At 47.3% G+C, this 25,179-nt stretch overlaps 11 protein-coding genes across 11 annotated transcripts; 7 read left to right on the forward strand and 4 right to left on the reverse strand.

The window, feature by feature from the left end:
* Positions 1–146: 146 nt before the first annotated feature.
* Positions 147–582, reverse strand: N7481_007829 (uncharacterized protein; the record flags this gene model as incomplete). Its single annotated transcript, XM_057267048.1, has 2 exons — positions 147–196; positions 444–582. The coding sequence occupies 2 exons, from the start codon at positions 580–582 to the stop codon at positions 147–149; spliced, it is 189 nt and encodes a 62-aa protein (XP_057121249.1).
* A 514-nt stretch (positions 583–1,096) lies between these two features.
* N7481_007830 (uncharacterized protein) lies at positions 1,097–2,435 on the forward strand (the record flags this gene model as incomplete). The annotated part of the gene is made up of 3 exons (XM_057267049.1): positions 1,097–1,711; positions 1,781–2,318; positions 2,386–2,435. 3 exons carry the CDS (start codon positions 1,097–1,099, stop codon positions 2,433–2,435), a joined length of 1,203 nt encoding a protein of 400 aa, XP_057121250.1.
* Positions 2,436–2,661: 226 nt separating this feature from the next.
* N7481_007831 (methylisocitrate lyase ICL2) lies at positions 2,662–4,738 on the reverse strand (the record flags this gene model as incomplete). Its single annotated transcript, XM_057267050.1, has 6 exons — positions 2,662–2,669; positions 2,720–2,973; positions 3,028–3,451; positions 3,501–3,913; positions 3,973–4,261; positions 4,330–4,738. 6 exons carry the CDS (start codon positions 4,736–4,738, stop codon positions 2,662–2,664), a joined length of 1,797 nt encoding a protein of 598 aa, XP_057121251.1.
* A 685-nt stretch (positions 4,739–5,423) lies between these two features.
* N7481_007832 (FAD-dependent oxidoreductase) lies at positions 5,424–5,800 on the forward strand (the record flags this gene model as incomplete). The annotated part of the gene is made up of 2 exons (XM_057267051.1): positions 5,424–5,549; positions 5,615–5,800. Coding segments are annotated over 2 exons (312 nt in total), but the record flags the coding sequence as incomplete, so codon positions are not given.
* A 40-nt stretch (positions 5,801–5,840) lies between these two features.
* N7481_007833 (monooxygenase) lies at positions 5,841–7,066 on the forward strand (the record flags this gene model as incomplete). The annotated part of the gene is made up of 2 exons (XM_057267052.1): positions 5,841–6,333; positions 6,435–7,066. The coding sequence occupies 2 exons, from the start codon at positions 5,841–5,843 to the stop codon at positions 7,064–7,066; spliced, it is 1,125 nt and encodes a 374-aa protein (XP_057121253.1).
* A 1,301-nt stretch (positions 7,067–8,367) lies between these two features.
* On the forward strand, positions 8,368–8,854 carry N7481_007834 (uncharacterized protein; the record flags this gene model as incomplete). Its single annotated transcript, XM_057267053.1, has 2 exons — positions 8,368–8,660; positions 8,731–8,854. The coding sequence occupies 2 exons, from the start codon at positions 8,368–8,370 to the stop codon at positions 8,852–8,854; spliced, it is 417 nt and encodes a 138-aa protein (XP_057121254.1).
* A 2,397-nt stretch (positions 8,855–11,251) lies between these two features.
* N7481_007835 (CHAT domain-containing protein) lies at positions 11,252–15,352 on the forward strand (the record flags this gene model as incomplete). Its single annotated transcript, XM_057267054.1, has 1 exon — positions 11,252–15,352. The coding sequence occupies one exon, from the start codon at positions 11,252–11,254 to the stop codon at positions 15,350–15,352; it is 4,101 nt and encodes a 1,366-aa protein (XP_057121255.1).
* A 528-nt stretch (positions 15,353–15,880) lies between these two features.
* Positions 15,881–16,789, forward strand: N7481_007836 (SDR family oxidoreductase; the record flags this gene model as incomplete). Its single annotated transcript, XM_057267055.1, has 1 exon — positions 15,881–16,789. One exon carries the CDS (start codon positions 15,881–15,883, stop codon positions 16,787–16,789), a length of 909 nt encoding a protein of 302 aa, XP_057121256.1.
* Positions 16,790–16,852: 63 nt separating this feature from the next.
* On the reverse strand, positions 16,853–18,848 carry N7481_007837 (uncharacterized protein; the record flags this gene model as incomplete). Its single annotated transcript, XM_057267056.1, has 7 exons — positions 16,853–16,935; positions 16,983–17,378; positions 17,444–17,849; positions 17,970–18,049; positions 18,100–18,179; positions 18,232–18,460; positions 18,605–18,848. 7 exons carry the CDS (start codon positions 18,846–18,848, stop codon positions 16,853–16,855), a joined length of 1,518 nt encoding a protein of 505 aa, XP_057121257.1.
* Positions 18,849–20,306: 1,458 nt separating this feature from the next.
* N7481_007838 (short chain dehydrogenase/reductase) lies at positions 20,307–21,116 on the forward strand (the record flags this gene model as incomplete). Its single annotated transcript, XM_057267057.1, has 3 exons — positions 20,307–20,337; positions 20,404–20,754; positions 20,809–21,116. The coding sequence occupies 3 exons, from the start codon at positions 20,307–20,309 to the stop codon at positions 21,114–21,116; spliced, it is 690 nt and encodes a 229-aa protein (XP_057121258.1).
* Positions 21,117–22,679: 1,563 nt separating this feature from the next.
* On the reverse strand, positions 22,680–24,310 carry N7481_007839 (ATP-dependent RNA helicase eIF4A; the record flags this gene model as incomplete). Its single annotated transcript, XM_057267058.1, has 6 exons — positions 22,680–22,707; positions 22,769–23,412; positions 23,487–23,845; positions 23,910–23,978; positions 24,055–24,129; positions 24,271–24,310. 6 exons carry the CDS (start codon positions 24,308–24,310, stop codon positions 22,680–22,682), a joined length of 1,215 nt encoding a protein of 404 aa, XP_057121259.1.
* Positions 24,311–25,179: the final 869 nt, after the last annotated feature.

The raw sequence follows: 25,179 nt of genomic DNA on the forward strand, positions 1-25,179 counted from the left end.
TCCTCTCATTGCAACACACAGAGCATTTTCGGACCTCGGGAGTCATAGTATTATCAAAATAAATATGTTTTACTTTCGGACGCAGACAGCTTCAATATTGTTCCCGTCCAAATCGATGATAAAGGCGGCGTAGTATGGTTGACGACTCATCTCTTTCCGTATGCCCGGTCCTCCATTATCACGGCCTCCGTGCTCCCTTGCAAAAAGTTAATACATAAATAATGGAACGAAGAGATTACGCTGTATCATAAAATAATTCGAAACTTACAATGCCAATCGATAAAACTCATCAACAGCTTCATTGCCTTCCCAGAAATGTTAGTGCTTCGTTATGTAAAGTTCTTGCAAGAGAGGAACTCACTTGGTGCATCAAAGGCTATATGAGTTGACAGGGGGGGACTTATCAGCGGGTAATGATTTGAGCCAGAGATATGGATAGTCACTGCCATAACCGACTAAGTTGCCGTCATTGACTCGGATCAGCTCACTATAACCGATCGGCTTAAGGATGGTACGGTAGAAGGCTTGCAAGCTTTGTGCTTTAGCTGTGGAGGCCCAAACAAAGATATGATTGATGGTCATCGTGCAGGATTTCGGTCTAAATATTGTCTTGTTAAAGGATGAAGAAGAAATAAGGTAGAGAGGGGATTGGCATGGGAATTTATACTTCCTGTGGCTCCCTTCTTCATTGGCCCACGGCCCCACCGGCTCAACTGCAGAATACAACCCGGAACTCCGAGTTCCAACGACCACGACCTGGAACTGCACTTCTCGAGAAGTGACCTGGGCAGCACCAGGTGACAAAAATCATTATGCAAAATCTGTTACTCGAGAGCCGGGACGAGTGCTCATTCTGCTTTGCACGCTTTAGCCATAGTAAGAGATCCAAATTCCCATTCATAGATATGAGCCCCTCTGCTAAGAAGAACCAGAATCCTCTCTTGTTCGCCATCTGAAAAATAACTGCAATCAGCCAAGTCGACAATCAAATAGACGAAGGTCATGTCGCCAGTGTGTTTCTAAGAAGGCTAGATGCAGCTTGAAACGACCCACCTGCTCGCGGTGTGGTTTGCGCAACATAAATTGCGACTATCCCATGGACCAAGAAGAGCGAATTGAATCATTTCCAGGGGACTCAGAGTCTCGCCATAATTTATTTCCAAACAGAACAGACACTGCCGATTTATCGCTACAAGTGCTCCATTCAACAACACCGTTTCAGGAGTCACAGCCAAGCCTTGATGCAAGTTTGTTTGATTCTCTCTTTTCCACCACTAGCACATGGGAATCCACCCACTCGACAAATCTCGCACTGTGCTCATCAAATATTTCGAGTTCTATCGACAGCACGGAAAACATTCCAGTGGAAACCGACTCGGACGCAACCGAAACAGATAGCCTGCAAATACTGGAAGAATTCACGCTTCCATTCTCGACCCCACAGTCACTCGCAGAGAATGTCCCACTTGTCTTAGCCAAACACAGCATGGAAATAATCTTCCGAGTTCTTCGCACTTGGCCAAAGATGCTAGCGGAGGAATTTCAAGCGCCGCCACTATTCCATGCAACTCAACTCGCACCCGGAATGAAATTGCCTTTGCCATTGGCAACTTGCATAACGCTGACGAAGATGTGGAAAGGAACGTGCGAGGGTGCAGAAGATCTAGTTCGAAAGACAATACTGCATGAGCTAGGAAATCTCGTGGATCGAGTATGATCAACCCTTTTGATGAACTTCAAGTTCTATTCAGGTTATTTGCTAAGTCGAACTTTCCTCTAGGACCAATCTGAAACTCTCGAGGGAACAGAACTCATCGCAGTCTTACAATCAGTAGTAATCTACGCAATCATACTAATCTCGCCATCGAATAATTTGAAAAACCCACTACCCGACCATAACGAGATATTCCGCAAAGTCGAACTACTAATCTACCAAGTTGTCCGTAACGGGTTATTCTTGCAAGAAGAGCGTGACCAAAAACGTCCTACCTGGGCAGACTGGATAGATGTGACATCGAAACGTCGTGCCGTGCTTTCATTATATCTGCTTCACTGGGCGTATTCGGTTTTATACCGTGTGCCCTGCTTCGACTGTGCGGATCTGGGTTTCATGCCTGCACCAGCACCAAAAGTACTCTGGCAAGCAAGCACTGAGCGGGAGTGGGATACCAGGTATATTCAGTGGTTAGGGCGATGGAGTGGGAAGTTGTATTTGCAGGCGGAGTTGGGTTGGATTCAACCGGGTGCTGTGATGAATGGAAGGGCCGAAAGGTGGCTGGAGGAATCGGATGAGTTTGGGTTCATTATGATTTCTATTGGTATGTTTCATTCTTCGAGGTGTGGCTTGGTTGTGAAATAGATGTATTGCTGATGTTGTGATTGCAGTGAATGCGGCCGATTATGATCCTCCTGGGCTCAAAGCACTTGCTTCATAGCGCGACACGAAGTTCGAACTGTCTTTTTCATAACATAATATAATGTGCAGTAACTTGTTAGTAGCCATTGCTACTAACTAGTACTGACAACTTTGGAAACGTTCTCAGGAGTAAAGTCATGAATTGAGTTCTAATTGGCTTCTAAATACTGACAAGATGAAATGAACTATTAATCACAATCGCTTTCTCACGCAGAACGCATGTCGAGATTTTTTGCAGTCGTAAATTAGAAACCTGAGAAGAATATTAGAAACGCTTTCAACATAGGTGGACAGACGACATACCCTTCTCGGTGTTACCCTCACCCATACTCTTGCTGCTGCTGCTTCCACTCTGGATAGCACCCAGGATACCATCCATGTACGGGGCACCGCTCCATTTCTGGTGAGTGAGAACATCGACGCCGAGCTCTTTCTCGCGCGCTTGGACTAGGCGGACGTATGCCAGCATACCTTCCTCCTTGAATGCGCGGGACAGCTCAGTGGTGATGGTCGCATTGCTGTGCAAACCAGCCAGCGAGATCAATTGTAGAACGAAGCTAAGATTGTTGTTTAGTTGATTTGACATAGGGTAGTGGGTAGCAAGTACTTACCCGTGCTTGGCAAGGTCCCAAATGAACGACTTCAGAGTTTCTTCGGTGAATCCCTGACCCATCCAGTTGAACGACGGGCTGAGGTTGTATACGAGCTTCTTACCCGGGTACGCGGCGCGCACTTCCCCGGCAAGCGAGCCGGCCTTCGCAACATCGGGGTCACCGGTCTCGACCCAGAGCAGGTCGGCGAAGGGAGCAAACTCCTTGGCGCGCTTAGTCGCGGCGGGGAATCCGGCATTGTAGTGGTAGAAACCTTCGCGGGTTCGGGGGCTGTCGCAGGACCAGACAACCGGGGTTTTAGAGTAGTCGTTGGCGAGAGCACGACGGCGGGAGAATGAGAGATCGGGGTTGTTCTGGACGTGGCTCTTGTAGGCGTCCCGGGAGGATTGGGGGGCACCTTCGGCCTCGAGATGAGCATCAACGGCTGGGTAATGTTAGCAAGGGAAGATAGAGCAGGATATGAGGCTGCATACCCTCGTCGAGAGTCACTAGCTTGTGCTTCTTGACCCATTCAAGTTCAAAGGCATCGATCTCAGCTGGCGAGGCACCTTCACGCTCCATCGCCTGCAGGGTCTCCGCGAGTGGCTCCACGTCCTCAGTGACACCGAGAATGAATTCATGGTCGCGCACATCGATTGCGCTGCTGATCAAGCGACCACTTTCGGAGTCAGTACGTGCGATGACCAGGTTCTCAGTTCCCATCATATCCCACTGGAAGCGAGCAGCGGTGAGGCGGTTAATGTGTTCGCCGATCGGAACAAGGACCTTGCCCGCGAGGTGACCGCATTTCTTTCCACCGTGCAGCTGGTCCTCGAAGTGGACAGCCGCGGCACCGTTCTCAGCGAAAAGTTTGGCGAGCTTGAGAACAGCGGATAGACCGCCGTGTCTAGAAAAAGTGTTAACATGAATGTTGGCTGTTCGCTCAATCGTGTAGACCAAACTTACCCGGTGTCACCATCCGCGACAATCGGTCGCATATAATCCACGTAGGGAGTGGCCTTGCGCTGATCGGCATTGAGCTTTCGTCGGATATCCCATTGCTTCCGATCGTGCATCGACTGCGCCTTGAATAATCGTTGGACCTGGTTCGGCACGGTGTTGTAAGGGTAGTCGCCGAAGTCGGGGGAGACCTCGTTGGTGGAGGTGAGGAGAGAGGAGCAAGCCCAGCCAGAAATATAGAGGATCTCTTGGTTAGGAGCCTGCTGGGTCATTTGAACAGGGTCAATGGCGCCCACTGGGTGTGTATATCACGATTAGTCCAAGTGATCTGGTCATCAATTCGGGTAAGAGCTCCCAACTCACTAGTATGCACCGGTTCACCGGCCGCTGCGCGCTCGTTCAACAAATTGAACAATTTGCGAGCCATCAGCGAGCTCGGATATGTTTGCTGCAGCGATCCGCGCTTGCTAACCACATCCTCGGCCGTGTAGGGCCGCTTGATACCCTCGTAACGGGGAGAGCTCCACCATTCCTGCACATCGCGGACCTGTTGTTCGTATAGGGCATCCTCAGCAGCACCGGCCTTGTCTCCCGTTGACAGCAGCTGGTATGAATCGGACGGGAGTGTCGTTGACACTGGGGGCTGAACGGGTGGGAGCGACATCCGAGGATAACCGCATGTGAAGGCACGGAGAGCCAGGCGAGATGGCGCGGTGGTGTGAGGGAGCTGGGGGAGCTGGCGCGGAACTCGGCGCGATATTGTGCGAAGCATGACTAGGCTGAGTAGGATAGGGAGATTGTTGCAGAAAAGTGAGGCAGAGGAGAGAAGAAAGGAAATGAAAAGGAAGCTCGGAGAAGAGTAAGAGGGACGAGGGACGAAGGGACGAACGGACCTCGGACCGGCTGGAATTGTGGGGTTTCCCCGTTGACGGAGCTCCTTGGGGTTGGGTGGGTACCTACGGAGTACTCGTATATGTATAACTATATGTGCAATGCGGTGCGGTTGAAGCGGAAGATACTCGAACTGGGAGTTGGCGATAGAGCCGATTCTCGACCCGGTGGAGATTGAAAGGTGTGTATTGTGTACTGTGTACTGTGTACATATGTATTTATATATATTGTAGGTTCAAGTTGTAACTTGAAGTTGAAGTTGAAGTAACTCTTGCCTCGTGGGCGGTAAAGCGGGTAGAGCGGGTAAAGCGGGCAGATGAGTCAGCTGGCGGTTCTCGGAGTTGGCAACTTTTGCTGTCAACTTGAAGTATATCGATTTCTATGCCGATAAAATGGCCGATTTCGGTCAATAGGCTGCCCAGGTGGTTCCATATCACCCTTGGAAATGGCAATTTGATGACATGGGATGGCCCGGATGGGGGATTCTACCCTAGTACTAGTTGTATTTTCGACCAACCCTGGAGGCTGGAAGCCCTGGGGGCTAAGAGCTTCCAAGTCAAGTTCAGCTTCAATACTATTTCGAGAAAGTCTACGAAAAGGCCCTTGTAAAAACGCATCTGGATTTGGAAGAGGCCAGCTACGAGTACTGGCACAAGGACCGTTATGTCTGCATAGGTGATTCGATACACAAGGTGCGTCGCGTTCTGTAAATACGAGCGAAAATCGCAAATCTAAAATTGACTAATTTTCGGTCCAGATGACGCCTAACGCAGGCCAGGGTGGAAACAGCGCAATTGAAAGTGTTGCTACACTTTCTTATCACCTTTCAGCTCTACTTCGGCACACATCTTGTCCGAAAACAGAGAATCTCAAACAACTGCCTTCAGTCATGACAGAAGTCTCGTCGCCCACGAGCCCCAAAAATTCCCAATTCAGCGAATGATCTTACTCGACTCGAGGCGGGTGCAACCTTCAAACACTGAATGCTTGGATTGCATCTCCTGCCTTTTTTGCAATCATTTTTAATTGACAAATCATCTGCGGAAATAGTTGGCGCAGCGAAACTCGACTGTGTGGGCTTGCCGGAGAGGTCCTTGCGTTCAACTATGCCATACAAGAATGAGACAGAAGCTATATGCCAGTCAGATCTCTTGAAAAGAACCTTGCTGTGCATTCCACTCCTAGGGTGCTTTGGAGCTGCTCGTGCGATAATGACCACGTTGATCAATAGGGTCAGACCAATCATGGTTCCTTTCTTTGTTGGTGGCTCTTGGACTTCAGGTACTGGAGAGACAGTTGACTTGCGCGGACCTATCTACCACGTTCCATTTATGGACAAGCTTTTCAAGTCACTAATCTTTTGCTTTCTTCCTTCTATTACGGGAACAGATCAATTATCGTGCTTCCAGATGCGGTCCTTTATAACAGACCTGGGCCCGGTCTTTGGTGTATGGATGCTGGAGAGCTACCGCAATTGTCATTCCCCCGCCGTATCGCTGCTGTAAGAACCCCCCCCCCACCTCCATTTCCGCTCAAAGACTTTGCTTCTGCAAGAAGACTAATAATTTATCATTAAGGTCCTCTCCTTGCAGGCATTGCTTTTCAGCTAAAAGGCATTGGTATTTGGGCTCCCATCTATTATACTTTGGAGTACCTCCATGCCCCACATGGGAGTCTCTTATCCGGGTGTCATGAGATCGCAGCTCAACATACTGTTTCTCTTCTGCTTGCACTCCTCGGTGGACTCTATCTACCGAAATATCTGGACTTCACATCTGCGATGGTTGAATCCCGCCGGTTTTGGAATGCGGTTTGGCAGCCATTCCCTGTTATAGTGCCAACGATCGCCAGGGTCATTCGTCTGCTGAGAAACCCGGTTTCCAAGGCTGAAAACTCAGCGGATTTGGCCCAATCGATGACGAAGCCTAGCAAGCGGAATATTTTCTGGGTCCGTGCTGCGTATATTGGCTTTGCTGCTATTTCCGGCTTCACCTGGATCCACTCCATCTGTTCTGCGCCAGCAAATAGCTCAGTGCTGCCCATTTTCTGGCCAGGTTTGGATGGGCATTTGCGTCCCGTTGCTTCTTTCATGGATGGTATCGCAAGATATCTACAATATGATCAAATCTTTGCAATGGGCAGTGGCTTTGTTTGGCTTGGATTGAGACTTCATGAGCTCAGGCAGTCTGAGGCTACTTTTCTTGGCTGAAGATCGCTGGTTCATTCATCGGAGCCACGGCGGCTCTAGGACCAGGAGCGGCGTTTACTCTTGGATGGGGTTGGAAAGAGGAGCTTATCCACGGAGTGGTTTCTCTTTGATACCTGTAGTCCAGGTCGGATACAATCGACGGAGGCCTGCGAAGGACAAGAACTTGGGAAAAATGTATTCTAAAAATAGATGGTGACCAAGTGACTAGCGAGAACTACTATAAACAGTTTAGATGGCACGGTTCCTACCTCTGTAGTATCAGAAAGCATTTGGGCGGGCTGTCGTACCTGATCAATAATAGTGGACTGAATTATACTTAACGTACTGGTAACTCGATGCACTAATACCTGCCACAATCCGACATATCTTGAAGCAATGACAGATAGAGCAAATTCTCCATTTCCAACTAATCTCATACCAAAGTTTGTGTATTGCTTAAGCAAGAATATATTGGAAGCTCGAATTACATGGTGAGATAAGACAAGAACTCCAGGCGGAATTGGTAACTTCGGCGCCCATCCATCATTAAATCAAACTCCCAAGTCTAACAATCATATCTGTATTCTCCGGCAAGAGAGAACTCTCTCTCTGCTATTTCACCTGTCGGGGCGTTAGGGATGTGACATTCGACCGCATATGACGTCGCCCGAAAATCGAGGACTACCCGGTAGTACTTGTACATAATAAGTATGAAGTAATTAGCGTAATTTCGGGCTTGGCAAAGACCCCTAGGATCGGGTATAAGATGTTTATCGGTGATAAAAAATACAACGTACCCCAGGGTGGAGTAGATCTATGTGGGGGCGAGAAAGCAATTCGGCCGCAGATCTGCACATGGGGTAAGAAATCCTACGTTCATGAGTATGACAGAGGGATTTGCTTCACACTGACGACCATGCAAACAGGCTCATGACATTGGCGCCAAGACGATTATTGAGCCAAAGCCATATCAGCCCCCGACTATGATGCAATTCCAACAAACCCTAGCATTGAATGAAACCAAGGTAGCCTCTTATGCGGGCAAGGTGAGCGCCCAGATTCAATTCAAAGACGATGAAATGAGAATAGATCTTCAATTCTTCGGCCAAAGCCTCAACAGCTATCGGGCATAGCAAAATGTTGTGCATCTACGCCCGAGGATGCCGAAGAAATGTGGTTAGGGTTGGGATCAGAAAAGTCTATAAAGACCGTACTCATACCCTCGATTCTTTAATCCATCACAATCCATTCTCACCAGCATCCAAGGCAATTCCACTCCATCTTCTCTCTTCAAAATACTTATCAAGACATTACCGACCAAAATGTTCATGCACAGTGCGACCCCCGCCATCCTGCTGGCAGCTCTCAGCCTGCCCTCCGCTATGGCGGCCCAGTGTTCTGCGGTCGGCCAATACTCTACAAACTCCGCAGGCTTCGGTAGCGGTGGAAATACTATTTCCAACGGCGGTTCTCTCAAACTCTACGATGCCGATAGCAACGAGATTGGCGCTTACGACGGTGATAAATCGGTCTGTTCCGACCTGATCACTTTTGGCTCCGACTCCCTTGACGACACCTTCTCGTGGGGCGCGGCATGTGGAGGAAGCGGCCTCAGGTGAGCCAATCCCTAAATAATTCTGGAGATTTGGGGTAGTGAGAAGCTAATAATAATACCTTGTTCCAAGTGGCTGCCACGGTGCCTATGCTACACAGACTCACATTGAAGGAGAAGAACCCACAAGCGATACCAACTTCTACGGTGTTGGAGAGTCTGTTGAGTCTGAGTGCATTGTCTATTTTGACTGCTAGGGATGATGGGCTCAGTTCTTCTGATGAATGCCGTCTGGTGCCTGCTTGACTGATAATCGGACGCCGATGCAACACGCTCAAGTTTCCTGTTCATGCAGTCTGGACCCAATAGTATTGGTACGAAACAATAGTGATGGGACGAAATGATATTATCTTTAAGCTAGACGGAACCTTTCCATGAGAATAGAGCCAGTAGAGTTTTAAGGGAATATAATCTCAGACACCGCCAATCCCGCACCGCACACGATTGCTTGACAGAGTTTCTTCGAAGGAATAAATTATGAGCCTACTATTTGTAGGCATTTGAATGAAGAATCTGACTTATTAAAAGCACACTTGAAGGATTATAAAGTATGCTAGTATATCATGTGCTGTATGTTCACGGTGAGTTGCAGTAATTGATGGATTTTCTTTCCTGGAAACGGCGTCCCACAGTCACAACGGCCGAACGATGATGCTCCGACGCCTCGAGAAAAAAAATATTTATTTCCCTCGTGGGAACGAATTTCGAGCCCCTAAATCCTCGATTGCCATAAATAGGGGTCTGACCCCATCACTGACATTTTATGATCGCCCTATGATCTGAATCCTCATTTAATGTCAACCATCACTCCACTCACTCAGTATTTCACATCGTGCTTTACCCCTGGTTTGCCACATTTACAAACACAATGTAGAGCATCATTTAGCTTAAGAAATACCCTATTTCCTGGAGCAATCGATACTTTTCTCTGCAATGAGATCTTGGTGACCGACCTCTCATCAGATCAAGTTTGGGCTAATCTAGTCGACATCCTCGCTGGGAATAGGGTTATTACGTTTCCCAGATCGCACCTCCATCTGGCAAAACACTCAACAATGTGAGCTAGCTATTCAGTTTCTCCAATTTCGACTTTCCTCCAAGTCAAATCCAAATATCTGAATCTGTTGCTCCAACCACGCCCGGTCGGCTGGCATGGCGCGCATGGTAGGAAGGCGATGAAGCCAGTGCCTTCGACGTTTATCACGCGGCTCATTGAAGGTAGCTAGTGGATTGCTGTACATATAATAAATCCCGACATTGGTAGGCAATTTGTTGAAATAGGCTGGAATGGTTGCCCTGCCAATAACTGCTAGGTTCACCATAAATTGGCTATGAGGTCGTGTCTCAAGGTTTCAATCAACTCGGAAAACCTTGGGTATTATGCACGACATAGAGTCGAAGATCTCGGCACAGATCTTCATTCTATATGACTTTTCCATGAACATTTAGAAATCTCTCTCTTTCTTTCTATTCTTCTTTTGCTGTCTGCATGTCTCTATGATTATGTGATCGTGTGTTCATCTGTCTGTGTTTCTCGCTCTTCTTTCCCCCAAGTTACTTAGCTGAATAATTGTTACTTCGTCATTCCCGTCACCGAAAGATCACGGTTCTACTTCGATTTGCTGTTGTAGTAGATGTAAGGTTTATTTTGGAGGGTTACATATTCTCGCAAGGTCACAGCCATAACCTTAGCTGTCAATCCTAAAGCCATGGCCAATCCTGGGTCAAACGGATCGTGAATCTTTGCGGGATGGTAAAGTATAAATGTCTAGGTTACTGACTGTTTGACGTCTGCCCCTACATAATAAGGCCTTATCTTGAGCAAATTTAGTATCAATCGGTTGGCATCTCGGAGTTCTCTATTTCTGGATTCTCATTCAAGTTTGAATCCTAAGCAACAGTTCGTATTTTCTTAACAAAGTCGCCATTTTGCTCAACCATCTAGAAAGAAGTACAGTTCCAGTTGGCAAAAGGCACGTTGCAAAGTGAACTGGAATTTGTGCCAAAAAAAGCATGATTTGTTTGTTCATGGCCATGCCTGGTGGATCGCTGGATGGAAGTTTGCAACCGCCTCACGGCTGGTTTGGCGAGGCAACAATGCATTAGGTAAATTACTTGCATTGTTTCCCAGGCGACAGTTTTCATGCCAAGCTTGTGTTGAGGTACATGCCTCAGGCATTCAAGATCACCTTCCCCTTCCAAGTCCTGCCCTGCTCTATGCTAGATCTGTAGTCATCTGTCGCATACATCATCACCTTCATGAAACCGAGCTTCTGTCAACTTGATAGATTTTCATGCTGACAGAACTGAGCAGCGAGAATGGGATCTTTCAAGGTTTGAATAAATTTGGAAGACTTTGTTCTATGTCAGCCTCACTTTCAAGTTCTCGCTTACTAGTAACTAACAGCCCCGAAACACATTAGCATGCTTGGCACCACATCAATCATGTTTGCCCCGCGATGGTCATCGTCCGCCCGACTTCCAAGTTCCAAGCGCTGGAGGTTGCTTCCATGAACTCCAATTTGAACGAAGTAGGTATTACTCAACGCTGAATTTCTTTCTTGCTGCGTTCCAGTACTGACCATCCGGGCACGATGGCGACAACCCCCTCCCAAAACGAGATTCCCAAATCCGTGCTGGATGCCACCAACCAGTCATTTTCCCGAGATCAGCCGAGTACTGAAGATATTGCACCTGGTGACTTTTTCGATGATCCTAACTATCTCCAAACCTTGCCGCATAATGCAAAAGCTTTGGTCTGTGCCGTTCAGCATGCGGGGGATAACCCCGATCGGCCTGGCTTCTGCCATATCCAGTCGGAAATGGCACTCGTCAGATACAAAAAAAACCAAAACGACACCGATCTCTCTATGGCTTTCGCCTTGGAGGCTCTGTCCCTTCGTTATGTCCCAGACTCGAGCCCAGGTCGAGGAAAGTCCAATCACCACATGGGCACATTGTACCAGAGGAGATGGGAAAAATATAAGAGAAATACGGATCTGGAGGGAGCAATCCGACATTACAAGTTAGCGGTGAAAACCGCTCAAGAGACCGACGAGGTACTTCGTGAATGGGCCTGTGATGTTGGTGTCATGTACGTGGAGCGCTATAGACAGGGACAGGAAGCCATTGACAAAGAAAATGCACGAGTGTACTTTGACAAAGCCATCGAGCTCACGGCACAGTCTCCAATTCGCGCCCGACATATCTCCAACAAGGGCGACTTCCTACGTCAGACTGTATCTGGGGATGACGAAGAGAGGAAAGCTCAGCTGACAGAGTCTATCGCGATTCATGATAATGCGATCGAGATTTGTGAAGCTAATGCAGGTCGTTCATCTAAGCCGTATCTGCCATATGGCATGATTCATCGCAATGCTGCCGCGGCTTACAACGCGCGGTTCGTGATAAGCAAGGACGAAGACGATGGTATCAAAGCATCTTTACTACTCAGGAAAGCAATCACGTTCGAGATTCCGGAAAGTCTAGTCTGGGAGCGCTTTCAGAATGAGCTTGTCGACTTGGAACAATCAAAGGCGGAGCTACTGGACGACCCTGACGCAGATCAGAAGGCGTGCGATGTATGGAGAGAAGCCATTGAAGCTTACCCTGATACCCTGAAACCTAGAGTTCGCCTCTCAGGGTTTCTACAGAAGGTAGCAGAGAAAACAGTTGATCGCGCTCTGGCTCACGGTCTTCTTTTGGAGGCAATAGATGTCATCGAAGACAAAGCGAGGGCATTGCTACCAGGCCATCCAGATTTCGGATTAGCTTTCTTCTGCTGCGGCACCACACGCTATGCTCTTTATGAAGTTAGTGGTGAACCTAGCAATCTTGACAAAGCAATCGAGTATGCACAGATTGCAACCAACTGTGAGGATAGCATTGACTTATCGGCCCTATTTCGCCTACATGCCCTGGCTCTGATAGAGCGATACCAACGGTTCGGTCGTCTTGCAGATCTGGTTGAAGCTGGCTCTGTAGCTGGCAAGGCCTTTTCGCAATGGAAAAAGGATGACGCTGTTGGTCAAGGATGCTCTTTATGGGTAGCTGGTAAAGTGAATCGGAAGATGTACGACTTCACGGAAAATGCAGAGCTGCTTCGGCAGGCATGCGAGGCATTCCGAGGGGCCTGCAAACTTATGCCGAAGGACTTTTCGTCTCGGCCACTCGCGTTAAATGATCTGGGTAATAGCTATGTAAAGCTATTCAATTATGATGCGTTGCCTGATAATCTGGAAAGGGCCATCGATGCATATAAGGAGGCTCTAGTACAACTGGAGAGCGTGAATGGAAGTGATCAACATCGAGATATATTCATATTAACCGCTGCCCTCGGCTCGGTCATGATTCAGAGATTTCTTCACTGGAGTGCCGACAGCGACATTGAATCCGCGGTCAAATATTACAGGAAAAGTCTCTGTCAAATTGATAACGAAGATCCTCGATTTGCCATGCGTGCCGCAAATTTAAATTATGCGCTCCAGCTTCGATTTGAAGTTAAAAGAAACATCAAAGATCTGACAGAAGCGCAACAGATAGCCATTTCCGCGCTTGAAGGGCCCATCTCACTGAGTAATGATCTGAGAACCTCACTTTCGACTCTGATCGGTGATGCTTACCAAAGTTCATACAAGGTGACAGCACAAATGGCGGATCTGCAGAAAGCGATAGAAATCTACGACAAGACCATCATGCTAGCAGGCTCCATATCATCTTCGGGGCGTGGGATTTTGCTCCTTAACAAGGCTACTGCCCTCGCTTCCATTGCCAAGTCTACCAGGAACCTTTCGGATTTCGATGCTGCTGAAAGAGCCCTGCAAGAAGCGAATATCGTAATGCCGGAAGAAAATCCACTATACTGGACAATTGTGCAGCGACACGCAAATCTTTTTTATGACAGATTCAAGATCTGCCCTGGCCCTAGCACTATCGGAGATGCATATAAAGCACTTGAAGCTTACGAGTGCCTCGCACGCATGAGCTCGCACCACGTATCGGATCGCATTCATCTCGCTTCCATCGCTGCCGAAATTGCAAATGACGTGTTTCAAGATCCAAGACGGGCTCGTGATAATATTTTGATTAGTCTCGAGCTTCTACCAGAAGCCGTTCTTCTGCATGAGAACCGATTGACACAGTTGAAATTTGTTAGAGAATACCAGTATATTCCAGGTGCCGCGGCTGCTCTATCGCTCAATGCTGGAGATCCGCCGAGCACTGCTGTTAAGCGCTTAGAATCCGGGCGAGCCTTCATTTGGGATCGCATTCAGGGTCGGCCGAGCGAAATTGATAGCCTCGATATCGAGAGACCAGAGCTGGCCGCGCGATTTCGCACACTGCAGCTGCAATTATTTCAAAAGTCGCCCGCCTTCACTTCATCCAATGTGGGTTTGGCGACAGTTGTTTTTCCAGAGGATGAAAAAAGATTGAACTCCCACAACGGAGCCAATGCGTATCGCCAAACTCTCGAAGAAATAAGACAGTGCCCTGGTTTCAGCTCGTTCTTGAAGACTCCGGATATCTCCACGGATATTCAGTCTCACTCCAATGATGCTCCTATTGTCTTCATCAATGGAAATTCGTACCGGAGTGACGCTATTATAGTGACTGCCGACAATATCCATCATGTTCCTCTTCCGGATTTCAACATTGAGGAAATTCAGAAATATGCTTCGCGCTTTGCTGTCGCGCTTTCTTATCTCGGGAAGGGTGACAAGCATCAGAAGGCACTCTCCGAGTATCAGGCTATCATGAAGTGGCTCTGGAAAACGGCTGCTAAGCCCGTGATGGATTCCATTGACTGGAAGAGGTATCAACAAGCTTCACTGGAGAAACCCCGGATTGTATGGGTCTCAGTTGGATGGATAAGTATTCTCCCAATCCATGCAGCCGGAGATTTCGAAGGCCAAAACCCCGCAGACGCCATCAAATCCAGATGCGTTCAAGATATTGCCATATCTTCGTATACAAACTCATTGAAAGCCCTTGCCTATATCAGACAAGGTGTTTCCAATTGCAAAAGCTCGCAATTTCACCCCAATAAACAAGCTGTGGTGGCAGCCATGGCTCAAACTCCTGGTCTTGGCTCAGAGGGCGACCTGAACGTTACACCTGAACTCAGTGCAATCGAGAATGCTCTCTCGCCGTACTTAGATGTCAATATCCTTATGCAGCCCAATACGCCCACTGTGAAAGGAGCTGTATCACCAGAAACAGCGATCCTTCATTTTGCCTGTCACTCTCGGGCTGATGAGGACGACCCTTCCCGAAGTGCGATCATGCTACAGGATTGGCAAAAGAAGCCTTCTCCATTTTCCGTGCGAACGCTCCTTAACCTAGACCTCAAGAGCTGTGAGTTGGTCTATCTTTCTGCATGCGAATCAGGGGTGAGCAAGGACGTCCTTTTACGGGATGAGGGGATTCATATTGCTGGTGGCTTTCATATCGCCGGAGTGTCGCATGTGATTTCCACTTTGTGGAAGGTGTCAGATGAGATTTCGTCGGAGCTTGCGGGCATATTCTATGCCAATCTAAAACAGAATGGGCAGGAAGGCCTGGATCTGGATCGAGCGCCATATGTCCTCCACGAAGCAGTTGAGGCTTTGAGGCGGAAGGGTGTGCATCCGATGCTATGGGGGGGCTTTCATTCACTCAGGTCCCTGAAAGGGACGGCAGCTGTTAGTCCTCACTAACCTTTGAATCGGGATAATAGAATGTCACTCTCCATTAGCTTTGAATATTCTGTGAATTATCTGTTCTTATCGGAGAAGTAATGAAGACTAATTAGTTCAAATATTAGGATATTTAGCTAAAATGGATACGGCGACGAAGTTATCAGATAAACACAAAGTTCTTACATGGGCAAGTTCTATGTACAGTGACGTCATTTCAGCTCGTATAATTTAGCGTCAGCCCATGTCTTGCGAATTCGACGACCATCCAATTCGTAAACCCTTTTTAGACTGCCTTCTCAGCCGGAGATATCCAGGACTTAATGGATCGGTGTTAAATGCAATTAAATCCGACTTTCGAAGCTGGTTACGATGTAATACTACGATATGTTCAGAATATAAAGACGTCGAGATTGCCAGCATCGGACTGTTTGCTACAGCCAACACGCCACTGCAAGAACTATCAAGACAACATTTGAATACTAGTATAAACTTTGATAGCCAAGTCATATTTCCGTCCTTCGTCGGTTCAAATCATCAAAGCCTATCATGACCGACTCGGGTGTTATCGATTTCATTAGGCCCACTAATGCCTTCGAGCTGGCGGCATTCGCGAAGAATCATCACGATACATATCCGTTTATAGAGCCGATGGGGACAGAGCTCTCTGGAAAGTCCATCCTCATTACTGGGGCTTCGAAGGGCATTGGACGTGCCACTGCTGTGCGCTGCGCCAAGGCTGGATGTGCTCAAATCGCCGTCGCCGCTCGATCTTCCCTTGAGAGCGTGGTCAAAGAAATCAAAGATGAAGCTCTCAAGTGCGGTATCAAACCTCCTCATATTTTGCCATTATCTATGGATGTGACATCGGATGAGTCTGTCAAGGCTGCCAGCCAGAAGCTTGAGGCTGCTTTTGGAGGGAAGTTAGACATCCTCGTAAACAACGCGGGGTATCTACCTGAATTCAAGACGGTCATCGAGTCTGATCCAATCGAATGGTGGAAGGCGTGGGAGGTTAATGTGAAGGGAACATTTCTTTGTTGTCACTACTTCCTCCCATTTGTTTTGAGCTCGGATACGAAGATAGTCATCAACCTCTCCTCAGTCGGGGCCCACACTTTGTCCTACGGCGCCTCTTCCTATCAAACATCTCGGTTCGCAAATGTACGACTGAACGAGTTTTTGGCGCGTGACCATGAGGATGAGAAACTCATTTCAATCTCATTGCACCCCGGTGGCGTCAAAACTGATATGGCAGCCAACTTCCCAGAGGTGCTTCATTTTTCGCTTGCAGATGAATTGACACTCCCTGCCGATACCATTATATGGCTAGCGAAGGAGAGACGGGATTGGCTAAACGGGAGATTTGTATGGAGCAACTGGGATCTGGAAGAGGTGGAGTGCAAGAAGGACCAGATCGTCGAAAGGGATCTTTTCAAATTCCGTATGACCGGATAATGTGCAAATGGATTTTATTTACATATTCATAGTGTCGGACATGATATGGAATCCAATCCTATACTAAATCGCGAGTTTCCCAAGTAAACCACCGAGTAGTAATGACGTTTCAAAGTCGATCAGCAATGCCGTGTCGGTGAACCCAACTGCGAGCTCGTTTCCCGAATATATACCTGAGGTTCCTTGTTAGTACCGTTTAATAGGCTGCTCAAAAACATGGTAGGTTGTACTTGCATCGGAATTGTGAATAGGGTAACTCCCATAGTTATCCCCCCAATGGTAAAGAAACAGTTCCGGACTCCTTGGTTATCGATCCAGTCGTTGATGTAGAATGATAGTCCGAATGCAAACAGGTTCTTGATAAAGTTCATGGCCGCAAATGCCTCGCCTGCTTTCTCACGGTGGCAATCAACAACGTATGTCACCACCCCAGTCGTACCGAGTTGAACGCCAAAGTTAATGAGACCAAGGCACACTATCACAGGTACCGGCCAAGGGTCTTGCGCGTATGAAGATTGCCCCCAAGCGAAAAACCCAGTGGACGTAAACAGGAGATATGTAACCATTATGGGTAAACGGAACTCAGGCTCTATGGTCAAGTTAGTCATACTTACTAGTCAATTAAAGGTATCTTTCCAAGAGATTGCAGCCTACCGAAGATTCCTCCATTCATTCTAGACATCCTAGTAACCAAACCGTCGATAAGTGGCCCTGCGGTCATAGTACCGAGAACAGAGGCCACGAATGACGACAAATTGGTCGCTCCAACTCCAACCACAGAAAAGTTATAAGGCGGAGCGGAGAAGATCTGCGATAGCGTGAGTGATATTCCGACGAGCCACGAAATGCATGTTGTGAAAAGAAGAACGGCCCATAGTACGGCCGGCGACGCGATGAGGTAGAAAGGTCGGACCAACGTATTCCAGAACGAAACTTGATTAACATAGCCACTGTATGGCAGTAGTCTTTTCGTCCAGGATACAGGTTCCTCATTCGGTATCGAACCGGAGGTAGGTGCATGTTCGAGCTGCTCCAACGCCCCTTTGCCCTCAACCACGACCTAGGGAATAAATTAGCAACGGAGTTTCAAAAAGAAAGATAAATTAGGTACGTTTGCTTCTCCGGTGTCGATATTTAAAGACCGCCTGCAATACGCAGACTCTGGCATCCAGAAAAATACCATAATGAGGGTTAGTGCAAAGGCGCCTCCCATTGCATGCAACGCTATGCGATAGGAGCTAAATTCAATAATCGCAGCAGCTATCGCGAATCAGCCAAAGAAACCTAGAATCAATACTGACCCAACTCACCGATTGGAACTGCCAAATTGATTCCCCCAAGTACTCCTAGGTTGAATACAGCAGTCCGAAACCCCCTCTCGTGAACAAACCTTTGCCCTTGTATTAGTACATGTCGTGTCGGGGGGTATTTCACAAACATACCAAATATCCGAAATTGATGCAGGGACTAGGGCCTCCATCGGTGCCATACAGAGCCCACAGAACACCCTTGCAGCCACGAAAGACTCGAAGCTTTTTGCCTCGGCTGCCCAGAAGCAAGAAACCATCAACCCAACTGTTGTACCCAGATACACCGGTCGCTTTCCGTACTTGACTGCAAGGGAGTTGAATATAAGGCTTCCGATCGCAATTGCAGCAATAGTGCCCCCCCCTGAACAGCTGATACGAATGTAGACAGAGAGACGCCAAATTCTGCAGCAAGTGGGACGAAGGCTCCTCCAAGGAGTGGACCAACCGCTAAAAATGGAATTAATGAGACATCCGCGCTCTAGACATTTCGGGAACTTTCACGTACCTCCGACACACCCGCAGCCCCATCCATACGTGATTGTAAACAGTTCTTTTCGTTTGCGTGACCAGTTATAGGGGTCATTGGGAGAGTCCGACGGCTGCGGAACAAGTACAAATTGCCCCGTTGAATCGCGCTTCAGGAATCCTGGATCGAGGCCGGAGTAGGTATCGGTATTTTGAAGCCCGTTCAGTGGTGCCGTACCTGGAATATGCTCCAATTTGTCGTCATCGAGAATACCGAAAGGCATTTTGGTGGTTGGCACTCGATAGTGTGCGGAAACAACTTCCCTGGTGCTTGAATATTGAAGAAAAAGGGTGATGGGAGTCCGGCTACTAAGGCAAGTGATGTAAGCCGGGTTAAGAGGAGACAAGAAAAATTGCCGATCTTCGATTACCACTACTAGTGGTACTAGTAACTGTTGATCGCTCTAAGTGGCGAGATTTCGCGAAGGATTTTTCAAGTTCCAATTAGTAGTACTACTAGTAGAACCTCCAAGGTGACCATCTTGAACCCAGTGGCCTTGTGCCAATTTATAGTATCTTTTCTACGAAAATTTGACTGTCATTTTAAGTCTTTCGTCTTCATTTCTCTGGAACTACAATACCAGGTGGCTTTACTAGAGTTTGTGCGTTACTGTCACAAGTATGAATGACGGAAGTCATGGATCGCAGGAATATGGGGCTGCGAAGCCCCATCGGGGAGAACCCGCCTCGTCTGTAATCTGGGGTCCCCATGGGGTTTCGCCGATTTCAGACAACTCGTATAATGAGGATGGAGACGGTTGGGAAAAGGACAAATCCTGCTAATTGTATTATTCGCTAATTGTCCTCTTTCTGCGCGATGCGGGGCATGCATAGACCCAATGGATGTGACGCCCTCTGAATTTATCGTATTTTTAAATCGAATTCTCCCCGTGGGTGAATCTTAATCAATGTGAAGCCCTGGAGCCACATAGTTTGAAAGTTTTTTGTCTGGTTTTATGGCTTATTGATTATCAACCTTCTGTGCTATCTGTCCCGGCAATTACAATGGTGATGACAGCCGGGACGGACCTGGGAAAATGCCGAAAGACAATTGCCCAGGAATACTTTGGCGTTGTTCCCTGTCAGGTTATTTTTCTACTATGTTACTATAGTTAATCTTGGAACCTATTACAGCTAAATGAAGCCTGCATGCCCTTTTAACGAAATCTTGGATGTTAATTAGGTAAGATTGTTCATGGTAAATATCTTGGTTGAACTGAGATACATCTTACCTTCGGGACTGGGAAACTCCTTACCAGTGACCGTAGCTTTTTTGACCCATACAGCTCTGTCCATAGCCTCTCCTGGGAGACGCATTCCGCACGGGTTGTCGAGATAAGTGCGGGGTGTTGACCGACGCAACGCCACGACATCAAGTATATCCGAAAAAACGGCCGAGAAACGCATTAAGTTCAGCTAATTCACACAGTTGGGTCTGTATTCGGTGCGTAGACATAGCCGATGTGTAAAAGAAAGTTCATAAGCTGCCATGTTATGCTGGAAGATCGTCAAAGCCTCATAAATACCGGAAATCCCCCGGATCCACTATAGGATGTGGGGATCCGAGCAGGGAGGGGTTATGACGCGGCGAAGAAGCGAAACATGAGCCGAGTGCGGGATTATCCTAGCAAAAAGGGCCGGCGTGCTCGATCTGTGTCTCAAATCATTGAGCAGCTTTCAAGATGGCGCCTCTCAGAAGCATTGTGGTTACAGGTAAGAAAAAAAAGAATCATGTCCGAATAGTACAAATTAGACAATGCTGATTTCCTTTACTATTAGGGGGAGCCTCCGGAATCGGGCTAGGGATAACAAAGCATTTTATCACGGAGGAGAACACCCATATATCAATTTTAGACATCAATCCCACGACTGGCACGCTGACATTGGACAAACTTCGTTCCGAATTTCCGAATGCGGGCGTGTCCTTCGAGGAATGCGACGTGTCTTCTTGGGAGAGCCAAGCTGCAGTATTTGAAAAGATATACAACCAGCAAGGCCGAATTGATATCGTCTTCGCAAATGCGGGTATCAACGAGAGAGGCAGCTTGTTGCCTTCCAATAGCGAAAGCGGAGGGCCTATTAAACCAGAACTCACGACTTTGAATGTCAATTTGATTGGATGCATCTATTGTAAGTTTTAGCTTCCGGTTATGAATGACTAGCCATACTAATACTCTTGGATAGCTGTGCAGCTTGGAGCTCACTACATTTCCAAAAACGAAATCAATGGTTCATCGAGAGGAATGATCATGTGCACTGCTTCTAATGCAGGGCTATATCCATTCCCTATGGCGCCGCTATACGCAGCCACCAAACATGGAGTGGTCGGGCTGGTTCGATCGCTCTCGAGAACACTTGCAACAAAGAATATTCGAATCAATGGATTGGCTCCTGCCGTTATTGGTAAGACTGTTGACCCTCATTTTCCTATATTTACTAAGGAAGAGCAGAAACGAACATTGCTCCTAGTTCTGATTTGTTCAAGTCAATGATACTCACGCCCATGTCTACCGCGACAACCGCTGTTGCCAACTTTGTAGATGATACGTCATTGACAGGCAAAATCGCGGAATTACATGGTGAGAGTATCACATTCGCAGAGGCACCTTCATATGTGGATGAAGATACAGGGAAGAATATTGAAAACTTTTGGAATTTAGGTTATTCTTAGTTGATGTCAGGGAAGAAATCACGAAAAAAGGTGAATGTACAGTGCGTCCCGAAACCGGTGCAACAATGTACACTCTTCGAGTGATTCTCTAGCCCCACTGCCATGAAACGCTAGCCCAACTGGGAATAACTCCGGAATATATCAATCCAGTATCTGTCTCATACCATGGCTGACGCATTAAAATATGCTGCTTTGTCTTGTGACTGTATTGGCTATCCAAATGAACCAGAATTTTCCCAAGCAGTGCAAACAAGTAAAACATCCAAGCTAGAGAGTGCCTCGCGAAGGCTTACTCGCCACCAAAACAACCAGTGACTTACATATCTTGCTTGCCTGCGGAATACTCATGAACCTTTTTATCATAATACTCAGCCTGTCAGCCACAGCTCTCTCTACTTAAGTCTTCGTCACACCCTTGGTAGAAGATAACACGCCATGCTGATTGACTCCTCAGTGGCACCTTCTGCCTTGGGGGATGACTTACACTCCTTTCAACGATGATAATACTTACCAAACGGAACTGCCTGATCTATGGGAATGGACTCCCTCCTATGACCCCACCCCCGGTTACCCGGACCTCGAATGGATGCCATCAGTAATCTGCCCTTCACCCGATCCTGAGAACAATGTTAGTGCATTTTCACTTTTCCTGCATCAACATAAGTCCAGCCAGCTCAGTTATAATCCTTTGGTTCAACGTACAGGTTCATATATGCATGGAATGAACAATATTCAGACTGTATTTACTAGCAGATCGAGTGGAGGGTTAAATTAAACAAACCAGTTGTGATCAAGGATACAAGATAAAATCTATTTAACCGCCTAAATTTTTATGGGAACAGATAAAAGAGGAATCTAGTAATATTCTACGACGGAAGATAGCCCGTGGCCAGTAGGTGAGAAATATAGTGTTATCAGTGAGTTCCCAACGGGACATTGACAAACACTATGAAGGTACTAATGTTGATTGGACAGCGACAGAGAAACAATGACCAGCGTGGGCCCATCTGGCTTGTGGCATGAAGATCCGGCTTCAGAGGACAAAAGCTCGACCGACCTGATCTACCAAGGGAGCTGGGAACGCATGACCTGGCGCTGGGAGCTGTCTTGCTCCTGGGATTCTTGGCTGTTTCCTATGGTCAGTTTTATCTAGTGAGAAAAATCAACTAATGTCCATATAACCACTCACCGGTTCACCTCGATTGAGTATAAAATCGCCAAATTTTGTCAAGTCCAGTTCAGCGAATGCAAGAGATTCAATGGTTACTATTTTGTAAGAACCAATATGTGAAGTTGCAACAATGTCAAAAACATGCCTTTGTCCCACGACAACTCACCCTTGGAATATTATTGGCGACTACAATCGGTAATCTGCATTCAGATGTTAGGTAGCTAAGAGCTTCGGATGATGTCTGTAAAGGAGTGAGCTTAATATTAATTTCAAATTTAACCACATCTAGAGTGCATGTGCACTTGCCAGCAACGTTCATGGGCATCTCCGCTATTTGAGTGCTGTAGAAACGTTCAATTCCACGGATCATAGGGACGTCATCAGCAGTGACGAAGTTAATGGCGACGCCCTTACGGTCTAAACAACCACCACGGCCAATACGGTGAATATAGTTCTCATGCTTGGCAGGAAGACCGTAGTTGATGGCCAGAGACACTCGGACATCAATATCACGGGCAAGAAGGTCAGTGGTGATCAAGACACGTGAAGATCTAGAGCGAAACTCCTTCATGATACCATCACGCTGGGACTGCTCCATGTCATCGTGTATGGCAGAGACAGAGAAGTTACGGGTGGTCAGGTTGTGAGCAAGCCAGTCGACTTTGCGGCGGGTGTCGCAGAAAATGACAGCCTGGGTGATGGGAACGGTCTCGTAGAGATCGGAGAGAGTGTCGAGCTTCCATTCCTCCTTTTCAATAGCAATGTAGAACTGCGTAATACCTTCCAGGGGAAGTTCTTGCTTCCTGACTTGGATAGAGACGGGGTCACGCATGAACTCAGTGGTAACCTCAAGGACATTCTGGGCCAAGGTGACAGAGTGCAGGACAAACTGGGTGGACTTAGGAAGGGAGTGTAATATTGTGTAAATTTGGTCCGAGAAACCACGCTAAAAATATCGTTAAGTCTTTGTTCCTGATCTTGTCTAATATAAATGGGGAAAGACTTTTGGACCAAACTTACAGAGAATATCTCATCAGCCTCATCGAGGATGAAAAGCTTTATCTCTTCGGTTTGTAAGGCACGGCGCTGGATTAGTTCGCTGATACGGCCCGGGGTACCAACAACTAGCTGAGGGCCCTCGCGGAGGGCTTCCATGTCCGCAGGGAGAGCAGTACCACCAATACAGGCACAGCACTCGATGTTCATGAATTCACTGAGGGCGATGATGTGTTCCTGAATACGCAGGGCCAATTCACGGGTATAGGAGACAATCAGACCCTGGCAGGCCTTGATATTTGGGTCGATCTTCTGCAGAGCGGAGATAGAGAAAGCGGTGGTCTTTCCAGCGCCAGACTGGGCCTGAGCAATGACATCTCTGTCTGAGATATGTTCTTAATACTGCCTTGAGAGCCTTTTGACCATAAATAGTCGGGAGATACTTACTCTTTATAATGGGTATGATAGTACGCTGCTGAATAGCTGAGGGGTGCTTGAAACCACAGAAATGGACACCTGGAGGACGAGACAAGATCGTCAGAACATCCGATCCTTATGTTTCCACAGGTGGCGGAGAAATTTTAACACATACCGCGAAGCAGGTCAGGCTTCAGGTCCATAGCATCGAAAGAATCGGTAACCTCATCGTGATCGGATCGAAACTCAGCTATAAATTTGAAAAGCCTCGGTCAGATCATGTACTAGTGTTTTGACATCTAGTGGCGTAAGAACCGTCCCCTTCCCACCCCCAAAAACCTACCGACACACGGTAGAAAAGAGGGAGGAGAAGGTATTTAAACCAACATACAATTAAGAACATCTCCAAATCCCTTGTCATTGGAGGTCATGATTGTGACGGTTCTATGTGATCGATTGAAGACGGTGGGGTTTCAGCAAGAATTTGAATGGTTTTGTTCCTTAGCGGCACAAAGATCAATGTGGGGTTTGTTGAGGTTTTCTCGGAAGAGCAGGACAGGTGGGTACCGGAGGAAGGAGATACTGTATGTCCGCCAAAATTAGTCAAATGCGAGAACCTAGTAAAGTTAACTTACCGAATAGATTTCCGAAATAGAAAATAAATCCGCCGATCAACTCAATTACAGTTCAATAGAGGCCTCTAAGGCTACATAGTTCAAGCTGATAGAGCTGACGCCGATTTGATTCAATCCAACTAGGCAACAAACTGTTTACAAAAAGCTTGGAGAAGAGAAGGAGTGGAACAAGTGGGTCTAACCCAAGGCAGAGCTAGGATATTACTAGGATATAGGGAAGTGGAGCCTCCCCAATGTTTTATTTCCTAACTATAGGAATATTAGATTTCGTTGCTCGAAGGGCGAGTTCGTCCCATATGAAAATCACCATCTCGCCCAGATATAAGGTAGGCTTTCCAATCAGATAAATGCACAAAGCCTCGAGTATAAATGGAGTGACACTACAGGGTCGTCCGCCTTCAAGTGGCAGTGCTCTGACGCTGCCAAACATTCTTATATTGGAAGAGAATCTCGAGATGGTGCTTTTGTTGCAACTAGCGGCAAGTGCCATCACAGTTATAGACAGTTCGCCACTGTGGATCATGTCATAGATTAGCTCAAGTTTGGAAGAAGCTAGGTTTGGAACCATCCTTGGTTGGGCCACTCGTGATTGATTGGTAGGTATGCCTCCCGAGGAAAGCTGTTTTTCGAGGTTGGGGTATGGAGGTGTCAGATGAATTGAACTT

Source organism: Penicillium waksmanii (genome assembly GCF_028829765.1).
Source record: "Penicillium waksmanii strain IBT 27052 chromosome Unknown utg000007l:1.0-4314555.0:1.0-4317578.0, whole genome shotgun sequence".
Classification (NCBI taxonomy): Eukaryota; Fungi; Ascomycota; class Eurotiomycetes; order Eurotiales; family Aspergillaceae; genus Penicillium; species Penicillium waksmanii.